General features: G+C 35.2%; 1 protein-coding gene across 4 annotated transcripts in view; it reads right to left on the bottom strand.

The window, feature by feature from the left end:
* The window catches only part of DGKB (diacylglycerol kinase beta), an 809,350-nt gene that overhangs the window by 199,506 nt on the left and 597,431 nt on the right, over positions 1 to 12,413 (bottom strand). For all 4 annotated transcript variants that reach the window (XM_043872850.1, XM_043872849.1, XM_043872848.1 and 1 more), the window contains one exon: positions 2,282 to 2,477. In XM_043872850.1, the coding sequence (XP_043728785.1) occupies positions 2,282 to 2,477 (196 nt within the window). The remainder of the gene's footprint in view (positions 1 to 2,281; positions 2,478 to 12,413) is intronic.

The following is a 12,413-nucleotide window of genomic DNA, read 5'->3' on the forward strand; positions in this document are numbered from 1 at the left end:
GAAATGGCAACCCACTCCGGTATTTTTGCCTGGAAAATCCCATCGACGGAGGAGCCTGGTAGGATACAGTCCATGGGGTCGCAGAGAGTCGGACACGACTGAGCGACTTCACTCACTTGTACTGAGAAAAATGTATCCTTAAGTCACAAACTCTGTAAGTTCTTACTTCTTTCTTTCCCAAGATGATGGAAACTTGAAACCAATAGTTTCATAGTACAAAGCAAGAAGACAGGATGGGAAGAGAGACCTTTTTCTAGAGTTATAGGCACTGACAGTCTATACTTCTGGCTGATCTGTCTGTTCTTCACTCCAAAAGTGTATTCCTCAGCATACAAGGGGGATGAATGAGGTCGTGAGTATGTGTTAAGTCACTTTAGTTGTGTCTGACTCTTTGCGACCCCATGGACTGAAGCCCACCAGGCTCCTCTACCCATGGATTTTCCAGGCAAGAATACTGGAGTCGGTTGCCATTCCTACTCAGAGGATCTTCCTGACCCAGGGATCAATCCGTGACTCTTACGTCCCCTGCACTGGCAGGCAGGTTCATTACCTCTAGCGCCACCTGAGATGCTAGATCCATAGTGAGTCTACACTTATCCTGATGGCGCACAACCATGAGTTTTACAAATTTCAACATCTCATTGGGTAAACATAGTTGGCAGCTGAGCATTGAGAATCAATTTAGATACACACCTAAAATGTCTACATGCAAAGGACATGCCAAGTATTAACATATAGTGATAAAACAGAAAAAAAAAATGTAAAAATTATTACATACATATTACACACACACACACACACATATATATAAAACTTCTTTTTTTAACTCTGAGGTCTATATTATTATATGTACTCATTGCTTCCCTAGGGGTAGAAGCAGAAATTTTTAGCTTTGGTCTTAGTATGGTTCTTGAACTAATTTTTAAACTTAGAAATTTTTTAGGAATCTTTTTAGAAATCTACATTATTAGTGTCAACAACTCCTAGAAATAAAGTTATATCTAATTCCCCTCATTTTAAAATTCCTATAGCACAAATTGATTCATTTTTTCTATGTATCTCTCCAAAAACCATTTTTCTCCATGTTTTCATACAGTTATATTCATTCTGAATATAAAGCTTTTTAATTAATTTGGTACAAACGTTCTTGCATTAAATTCCACAATTCTATAAGATTTGTCTTTTTAGGAAGGCCAATACATTTAATGGGCATAAAAACTTTCTGTTATTTGCAGGTTGTAATAAACACTTTCAAGAGGATACTTAATTGCTTCCTCTTGTCAGTTTTTTTCCACCTTCATGGTCACCAAATTCCACATTACAGAAGTCTCTACTGAAACTTGAATCAGAAACCTGAAAACACCAAAACATGAAGCTACTTCCCACCAGCATCAGGCTGATCAACCATGCTCACATTTTCTTTATTTAAAAAACAAATTTTTATTTACTTTATTTATCCCGTAAGTTTGTAACCACTTCCCATTTTGTCTTTGCTACACATGACTGGGCCAATATGTTTTCTTGGCCCTCTGAATGCCATCAGTGGTTTTAGGTAAATTCTTGAAGGCTAAAAAAAAAGTATGGATACTACACATAAACTGGGACATGATCAATTATTAGAATACCACCGATTTGGTGTCTTTGTAAAATCTATCAACAAGAATTAGTTGTCATGTCCCAATGTGAATTATATTTCAGTAGAACTGAAAATTAATCCATCACTATTGCACCCTATTTTGTTAGCCCTTTTACCTTTTGTTTTCCAGGCATTCCAAGTTTTACTACATTTCTGGAAAACCAGAAGCAGATAATCAAAACTGACCACGGGATATTTAAACATGCCATTATACATGATGTTTATGACAACAGCTTCATGTAAGAAAGCCAAGAATAAAACTCGCAACACACCTCAGGAAAAGTGTTAATCTAGGCCCTGGTTATAGCAACTCAAACTTCTTAACCAAGATGACCACATTCTAGAATTTAATGTATAATACATCCTATATTATAATGTACTAAAAACTCACATACATTTTACTTCCTGTGTAAAGAACTATATCCAGAAAAGGAGAATAAAGGAGAAAAAGTCCATGAAAATATAGCCAGTTTATACATGACTTTTAGAATCTATTATTATATAACAATCTCACTTGTATATCTAATATCATTAATAATATAACCACATAAATATGTACAGAGAAATGGAAAACCCTTTCATTTTAGAGTAGCATTCAAGAGCTGATTATTAAGCCATTAAACAATTAAATGTTAGAAAACTTACCTTGACTTGCAAACTTCAACTCTTTGGCATCTATGAGCGTGGTCCTCTTGTCAGACCCTTTTTTCTCTATTCGGCGATGGCTTCGTCTTTTCTTTGACTCTCCCCAAAGATTGGACCCTCCATGCATGCTTGGTATATTCAAAATAGCAATTCCTTCCAGAGAGATGTTTATTAAATCAATCTGTACTCCATCACACTGATCAGAAAGATGAAAAGAAGAGAAACAATATGATTTCATCTTTTGCATTTTTTCATCTTTTGGTAAGATTTTTAAAATCTATAATTTTATCCTTTCTAAATTAACCTTTTAAGAACACTTAAATGGCTATCCTAAAGGTCAATATAAAAGACAAAGCAGTCAATAACATTTACCAGGTATCATGAATAGTCTTTAAAAATGATCAAATTAAGTCACTGATGTATCTTTGTTTACAAAACACCTTTGGAAGGCACACTTTAGTGTCTGCATATATAATGAGCTGCAGATTTCCAATGTGTTACAAAGAGGTTGACTCTGTTAAGTTTGGTCACATTTCAGGCCGAAATTTTAATGACTGCTTCCTATTTAGAACACACGGCAAGGTATTATCGGGGGAAAATTAAGAAACAGAATTCATAATTCAGGGTCTCATTTTGGGGGAGCAGAGAAAGAAGTGGCTTAAAGACTTCCGAAAAGAGAAGGTAATTCAAAGAGATATGAACTACACTCAAGTGGCCAAGGATATTTTCCTGGACTAGATTAAGTTCCAAGCACAGTGTCAAAGGCAGAGAGATGCACAGCTATTTAGATGAGTATGGAGGAGCAGAGAGGCTGAGCAAAGGAAATGCCAAGATCAGCAGCAGTAAAAGGAATTCCCAACCTGTCATTACTCGGAACTGCTTTAACAAAAGACTGAAAAATGAAATCAGTTAGTCCAGCCAGATTTTTTGCTTGTTGGGTGATAAGACATCCTTCACCCTTCTGACTGTACAAAATAGGAAACATTCTATCAGACAAGACTTATTCAGAGAGGTCCCTGTTTACTTTTTCAAATTTTCTATACATTTCCACTGATGGATATGGGTGGAAAGTGACAAGGCCATACTGTATTTTTAAAGTATTGTTACTTATTCATTTGCTTTGGGTTTTCTGAAACGATTGTTAGAGTCGTTTATAAATATATTCCCAGATATTCCTCTGCCATTTTTAGTTAGAAGTTAATATGAGCAGATTAACTTGCTTTACCAGTAAGTAACACTATGTCTCACAAGTAAACATTGTTAGGAATATGAACTTCATATATTAAAGTATAGCTTCAGTGGGATTGTTTATTTGCTGTGTTTTTATTACAGAAAAAAAATGTGGACAAAATTTCATAATTTTCTTTCAAATAGCAATCATTGATTTTTGAACTCAGAAGAGATAATCTGCCACCAAAATTATAAAAAACAAAAAAATAAATTGTAAAAAAAAAAAAAAAAGAAAGAAAAAAACCACAAACCCTCGCTTCTCCCACATTTTCCTAATCATACTGAATCTAACACTGTATCTTGTTCACTAAGATATAAAAACTGTGAAATAAAGCAACACGTCTTGAGCCTACTTGGAGGAGCTAGAAACAAATTCTAGAGAAGGTGCCAAGTTTTCATTCAATTTGTTTCAACGAGGGTGAAACCAAGATCTGGGTGATGCCTTTTTTTTCCCCCTTAGAAACAACTGATTTTTCCCCCTTCTTTTCATATATTAAATTAAGACAATTTCTTTTTACTAAAGAATTCTGCTCATGTGTATACTCACCTACTGCTATATATTCTAGATAAACAGATATTAATTTCATAATTAAAAGTAATCTTGTGTAAATACCCTGCAGGCCTCAATGAATCAAACACATACTGTGTGCCAGGCCCCCCACTGCCTTCAAGTGGAATGTGCTGGCTGGATAATTAGATAGTACATATTTTTTAACCTTATTTGCATGCATATTATATCTTTTGCACGCTGACAAGCAGCAGTAACAACAAAAGTCAGATTACCACAGGGAATTCCCACAAAGAAGTCTTCATTCCTTATAATTTGCAGCCTAAATTAAAATAATTTGATCTTTGACAAGGATGAAATGTCAAGCAGAAGGGGGTCCTCTACAAGCCACGGCCTGTGGCTTCTGAAATCTGCCTAATTTATGTCAGTCACTTCTTAATACATATTTAAGTATTACACGAAAAAGATGATAAATATGCAATCTGACACCTTTGGTATTTCCCTGCTGTTAATTTATAAAGGTCTGGCTTCCCCCAAACTGACTAAAATCATTTAAATAACAGAAGAATTGTGAAATAAGCTGGAGTTGGGGCCTGGCTTCCATTTTCACTCAATATTGAACACAGCAGGTAGTACACTAAGACAATTATTTGACTAGGCCTCTGAACCCCACTGTGAGGAGTTACTTTCAGAATTACTGAAGGAGTATTCCTTTGTTCATCTGCAGAAAAGGAGAGCATGTTGCAAATAGGTTTTTTGTTTTTTTGTTTGCTTTTAATTGAACTCAGGGAATCACATGTGACAACTGAAAAACATCAGTGTATACTATTATTCATGTTTTCACTCTTCATAGTCTTGTCACGTGTAGGTTTAAGGAAATAGTAAGCAGCTCTCTGAAAAGTGGAAAAAAACCTTAAGAAATCTCGAAGAAGGAGGACTGATGAAGAACACTGAGGTTCCTATGAGAGCCAGACAATGTTCTTACATAAATGCCTATTTATTAATAATTTGTTTCCACTAGTTCTTGACCCCAGGCTACCTTCCTCTGTTGGCTTTAACGCTGTGTTGATTAGTCTGGAAATTTCCAGAGCTGGTTCTGATGGAGACCAGGAGTTGCAGCATACCAGTTGAGTGCACGGAAATAAAAGATGAGGTGAAGGCTATGAAATATAAACAAGTGTCAGATAATATTTTCATCCACTTGGAAGATTTACGATTTTTAAAAAGGTAGCTACACAGGAAAAGAATTTAAAAGCTAACAGCCTCAGTGAGTCAATAAATCCTGAATATTTTTATTATGCTGAAGAAAGGTCATTAACATATAGTGCTCTAGGAGCCATTTGCAGAGTGCAAGGTTGTCAGGCCACTGTCCACTCATTTCAGTCTTGAAATGGAAGATCTTATTCTAGAGACAAATTTACCAAAAAGAAAAGAAAATGGTTTACATTTTTCTTCAAATATATTTTAATCCTAGATTATAAATATACCATGCCCCATACTACATAGAAGTGTTAAAGACAAATTTTTATATGTGATTTTAGTGTTTGAGATTCAGTTAACAAGCATTCAAAACATGTCAAGAACTTTGAAGAGCAATAAGTGTGCACAATAACTCTGATGAGATATGATTAATGATAAACTGTGAATATTTTTTCATAGTGAGTTTAATTCTATGCCCAGGTCAGATAAAAATTATTCATAATTTTACTTAATAAAACATAAAACATTGCTTTGTTCATTGTTTAAAATGGCATGGTGTAAGATGACTTAAATATTTAAAAGAGTTTCTGCAAAGTTATAGGTAATTCATAGGACAGAATTACGTTTTACAGAAAACTACGGCAGCAAACCTACAAGTTAAAACAGGCACATACACTTAAGCGGCTCAACAGGACTGCTGATATTTGAGGGCTGCGGAACTCTGTATTTCACCAGTGATTAAGCTCCGTGCTTTTTGAAATGCATTTTAAAAGCATTATCCACAAAACACAGTGTAACATAGGGACTCAGAATGCCTTTGAGGTAATTTTAGTATTAGCTGGTATTCTGGTGGTGGTGATAAAAATGCTGATTACAGATAATCGCATAGTTTTTTTTACAGTGGAATGGGAGACAGCAGGCAAAGGCGAGGAGGATGGCAGCACACCTGCATCCCTGGGAAACAGGAATATTTGGAGCTGGTACCATGTATGCACACACACAGCTGCTGAGCATGTTGACAATAACAGCAGTACTCTGGGTTCAAGATATCAAGCACTAGCCATAAGTATTAACAGAAAACCACTTTAATTTTACATGTTTCTCCTTTCAGGAGATTCTGTGAAAGTCAGAAATCATAGTTGGGATATTAAATTTCTCACTAAAAGCTATTAAAAATAACTTCTGGTAAATGTAGAAATTTCACCTGTTGCTTACCTTTTACCTGTCTCATTTCTTCCTCACCCTCCTCAGTAAGAAAATATAAAATATATTTATCTTAATGAAATGGTTTACACTATCTGACCCCCCACCACATTTCTCATTCTTTCCTAGAATAAGGAGGTATTCTTTTGTTTGTTTGCTTTGGACTTAATGAATTCAATTTTTGTTTCCTATGATCGTCTTGGTTGAGGTCCACATCTTACTGTTTCCCTTTATTTTTGCTTCTAGAATTGCATTGCCAAAAAAAAAAAAAAAATCAAAAAACAAAACACCTGCATAGCTTTAGAAGCCAGGGAAGATCTTTTGACTGTTCTTTTCACATATGTATATGCGCGCGCACACACACACACACACACACACACAGAAAGAGGGCAAGGAGATACTTTGGGAGGTGATGAGATGTTAATGGCTTTGATTATGATAATTCTATGGTATTTCTTTTCTCCAAACTCATCAAGTTGTCTACATTAAATATGTATAGCTTTATGTATGTCAACTATGCCTCATAAAGGGTTTAAGAAAGAATGTTCATCCACAAGTTTTATTTCTCCCACTCCAAGATAGTCTTTTGGAGGGGGAAGGCTGGGTTCAGGTTCTCTAAGTACATGCTGAGATATCATCGAGGATGATTTTGATATATGGGGCATAAATAAAGCTGTGAAAATCTGCCTTACTGCCTATAATAATTGTGCTTTCAGGGTTACTGATCAACCAGAATCTTGTCTTTCTAATTCTGTTGATTAACTTTGTGTCCGTGACACACTTCTTGCAATTTGTTAATTCCTGAACTCATTTAGGTTTTATGGAAATGTCTAAGTTTTATGTTTCAATCATTAAGACAAAGCTCAGGATTGCTGAATAGAAGTTTTGGCCTTAAAATATACCATCCTTCCAAGTCTCACCAAATACCAAAAGACTGAAATACTTTGGAGTATGGGGCATTTTATTTTCTCATGAACTTTGCCGGTACAAAGAGTAAATTCAAAATTCATGAACTTCGTAAACTTCAATCCCAGTTGATGACATGAGAGTGTTAGGTACATATCCATGCTCCAAATAGTTCAATACAAATGTTGCTTTTAATATATTATCTTGTAAATTTAAACTATTCATTTCATTGTTTATATTTTTTTATATTTTGTTATGAAGTTAGAAGATAACTGAAACTCTTCAAGTTAAAAATTTCACCTTTGTTAAATCTCTTTCACTGTATTTGAGCAAACTCCAAGAGACAGTGAAGGATAGGGAAGGCTGGCGTGCTGCAGTCCATTGGGTTGCAGAGTCAGACGTGACTTAGTGACTGAACAACAAAAATATATATGTGTGTGTGTGTGTGTCTATTATTTCTCCAATTGATTTGTTTCCTTAGATTTAAATATTTTGGCAGTAAGCAATACAATTCTTGTTGTTTTATTAAATTACAAAATAAAATGCTCATATGTATCTCTGTGGTAAAGAAACAATAGAATCTCTTTAAATGAAAGGATTTGGGGGAAGACTAAATCATGTAATGGATGTACATTGCTTAGCACCAAGCATGAGGTATACTTAATAATTGATAAATCTTAACTATTATTATTATCAACTATTATTTTTCAGTCAGTCGTGTCTGACTCTGCAACCCCATGGACTTCAGCACACCCTATTACCCCTTGACATTAATATCATTCCAAATATTCACCTTCTTTGGGAAAAAAAGAGCTTCCTAAATAAAAGAGAGATGTGAAATAAAGGGTCACACAGCAAATGGTTTGTTTTGAAGAAGCTGTCATTAAAATATATATCTTACTTGAGGTACTCTTGTATTGAAGTGCTTTTATTCTGTTATATATTTTCAAACCATAGTTGGCATAATTTTAGGCCAAACAGGAAGCAAGAGCAAGCAGAATCAAATTTCCAAATTGCTGTTTTTATTATATTTAATTAGGAAGTAACCTTGAGGGTACAAAGGCGTATATTCTGCTAATATGATAGACTGGATTCATTAAAAAGTGAGTAGAGAAGCAGATTTTACATCACTATCCATACACACAAACACACACACAAACCAAGTTTAGAAGTAAGATAAATGCATACAAATTATAACAGTATTTCAAGATATACAACAATAGAATGAGGAGTGCACAGCGCTGGCTCTGACTTAATAAGTGCTACCCTAGTGGTGGCTGGAATAAGGCAGTAAAGGTAGAACTGGGAAGCCAGACTTGGAGGACATGTAGAAACACGACCCTAGAGTTCTTCTCAAGATGTAAAGCTTGGTGGAACAAAATAACTGAATCTTATCACTTGTAATGTTAAAATCAATGTTTTCCATACTTATTTTCATCACACATCTTTTGCTATATGATACAAACTTTTCCTGGAACATTTTTCACTTTGTGACAAACATAATACTGTACAGTAGATTGATGTATTTTCCTTTTGGAAATTAAGACTTTACTTTTTAGAGCAGTTTAAGGATCACAGCAAAATTGAGGGGAAGGTACAGATATACGCTGTATACTTCCTCTTCCTGCAAGTGCATAGCCTCTCCCACTATCATCATCCCCCATCCGAGTGGTACATTTGTTACAACTAACTGATGAACCTACCTCAACACTTCATAATCACCCAAAGTTTATAGTTTCCATTTGGGTCACTCCTGGTATACCTTCTATGGCTTTGAAGAAATGTATAATGACATGTAGTCACCATCATTATATCACATAGAGTAATTTTATTGCCCTAAAAATCTGTGCTTTGCCCCTTCCTCCCTCCCTCCTCCTTAACTGGCAATTATTGATCTTTTACTGTCTTCATAGTTTTATCTTTTCCAGAATATCATATGCATCATACAGCATACAGGTTTTTCACAATGACTTCTTTCACTTAGGAAGATGCTTTTAAGTTTCCTTCATGTCTTTTCAGTTTGGTAGCTTTTCAGCACTGAGTAATATTCTATTTGGATACGCCACAACTTATTTTTCCATTCCTCTGCTAAAGGACCTCTTGTTTGCCTCCAAGTTCTGACAATTATTAACTAAGTTATTATTAACATCCATGGGCATGTTTTTGTGGGTACATATGTTTTCGACTCCTCTAGGTAAGTACTAAAGAGTATGATTGCTGGATCATGTGGTAAGGACATGTTAAGCTTTGTCAGTAACTTCCAAACTCTCTTCCAAAATGGCTGTACCACTTTGCATTCCCACAGAAATGATTTAGACCCCCTACTGCTCCATATCCTCACCAGCTTTTGGTTTTAGCAATATCCTAACAGGTGTGTAGCAGTATTTCACTGTTGTTTTAGTTTGCATTTTCCTTATGAAATATGATGTGGAGTGTCATTTCACCTGCTCATTTGTCATCTGTGTATCTCCTTGGGTGAGGTATCAGTCAAAGTCTTTGGCCCAGTTTTTAATAGGGTTATTTTCTTATTGTTGAATTGTAGGGGTTCTCTGTATGTTTTGAATATACACAGTTCTTTATCAAATATGTCTTTTGCAAATATTATTGCTTAGTCTGTGACATGTTTTCTCATTCCCCTGACACTGTCTTTCAAAAACCAGAAGTTTTTAATTTCAATGAAGTCTGGCTTATCAATTACTTCTTTCTTGTTTTGTGCCTTTGGTGTTGTATCTAAAAGGCATCATTATATCCAAGGCCATTTAGATTTCCTCCTATGTTATCTTCTAGAAGCTTTAGAGTTTTGCATTTTACATTTAGCTCTGTGATCCATTTTCAGTGATTTTTATTAAAGGTGAAGGCCTGTGAAGAGGGTTTTGTTTTTCTTTTTTTGGTCTGTGATTTCTAGTCATCTCAGCACTATTTGAAAACTTTCTCTTCTCCATTGTATTGGCTTTCCTCATTTGTCAAAGAACAGGTGATTATATTTATGGGAATATATTTCTGGGTTCTACAAACTGTTTCCTTGTTTTGTCTGTTCTTTCACCAACATCACACTGTTTTGATTACTTTATCAGTTCAGTTCAGTTTAATCGCTCAGTCATGTCTGACTCTTTGCGATCCCATGAATCGCAGCACGCCAGGCCTCCCTGTCCATCACCAACTCCTGGAGTTTACTCAAACTCATGTCCATCGAGTCGGTGATGCCATCCAGCCATCTCATCCTCCGTGGTCCCCTTCTCCTCCTGCCCCCAATCCCTCCCAGCATCAGGGTCTTTTCCAATGAGTCAACTCTTTGCATGAGGTGGCCAAAGTATTAGAGTTTCAGCTTCAGCCTTCTAATGAACACCCAGGACCGATCTCCTTTAGGATGGACTGGTTGGATCTCCTTGCAGTCCAAGGGACTCTCAAGAGTCTTCTTGAACACCATAGTTCAAAAGCATCAATTTTTTGGAACTCAGATTTCTTCACAGTCCAACTCTCACATCCATACATGACCACTGGAAAAACCATAGCCTTGACCAGATGGACCTTTGTTGGCAAAGTAATGTCTCTGCTTTTTAATATGCTGTCTAGGTTTACAGTAAGTCTTAAAGACAGATAGTGTCAGTGCTCCAACTTTGTTCTCCTTCAATATTGTTTTGGCTATTTGGGTCTTTTGACTCTCCAGATAAATTTTAGAATCACAAATTTCATATTCACAAAAGAATTTGCTGGAATTTCGGGATTGCATTAAACCTTTAGCTCAAGTTGAGAAGAATGGACATCACTACCATAGTGAGTTTACCTAACATGAACATGAAGTATCTCTCTCGGATGACTTTTTTTCAATCTATGTTCAGTCTATGTTCAGTCTATGCTCAGTGGTAGGTGAAGGTAAAGAGAAGCACAAGAGGTTTCACAGTATTTATCCTACATTCAACCAAAAGCCACACTTCAATTTTTTCCTTTCCATTGTTGCCTTTTGCTGACTTTCTTTAAGCAACAGTTTTTGAGGGCAAAAATACTTAAAATCTACTATATAATGATTTTTTAAATGATGAGTTTCTAAGGTAAAGAGAGATTTTTATAAATACATATACACAAATAGCTATATCAGTATATATATATTACATATGCACACATTTATCATCACTAATAGCAATCACAGAAAGTCCATGTTAGCCCAAATCCTTCACCTTTTGTGATAATAATCCTTTTCAGGATTATGAGCTGATTCAGTCATGAAGGGCCTTTCCCATACCATGACAATCAATTCTACCTGTAATACTTTGATTTATTTACAAATCATGATGAGGAAAAAGTCCGTAGAGATATAGTCTGAATTAGTACCACTTTTGCTGTTGTTACTATTATTAACAGTAAATCAGAAAGCTGGGATAATGAAAAACCTAGCCAGATGATCATATTTCTCTGTGGTCCCTAACTACTTTTGTCTACCAAACTTATTACCTGAAAAGTTGCCACTATAAGATTTAGGTCTCAGCTGACAAGTTGTTTATTTTTAAAATGAAAAGTGTTAAAGCCAATATTTCTCAATTTACATAAGCTAGTCACTAGGCATCCTTGTTTCATGATTCCGTTCATTTCATTTGTCTTTACTACTTATCAAAATTTAACATTTCCTTTTCTTTAACCCCTAAAAATCTCTAAATAAAACTAAGTCATTTTCTAACTTGTCTCCAAAATTTTTAGTCCTACAATGTATCTAATTTTGATAGACCTATTTGCTCCAAACCTTTTTAAAGTCTATCTTTTCTTGCTATCTTTGCTCTCTTTCTTGACTTTTTCAATTTCTACAAATGTAATGGGGAAATGGCAACCTCAGGAACCAAGAAAATCTAGCTAATGAATGGGAATGGAAAAGTATATTTTTTAACCTTTACTCATGAAAGTAAGTACAATTTTAGTGAACTGTATTTTTAAAGGCTATACGATATTGAGACCTAAAAATAATGTTTTTTTCATGCATTCTGCAACTTTTTTCTTTCCCTTCAAGTACTTTCTTTTATCTTACAGCTTTCTATCCATACTATATCCAGTGATATCTACAGTTGTTTTCAACCTCTCAGTTCTTTTATCCTGTAT

The sequence above is a fragment of the Cervus elaphus genome, chromosome 18 (genome assembly GCF_910594005.1).
Source record: "Cervus elaphus chromosome 18, mCerEla1.1, whole genome shotgun sequence".
Taxonomy (NCBI): domain Eukaryota; kingdom Metazoa; phylum Chordata; class Mammalia; order Artiodactyla; family Cervidae; genus Cervus; species Cervus elaphus.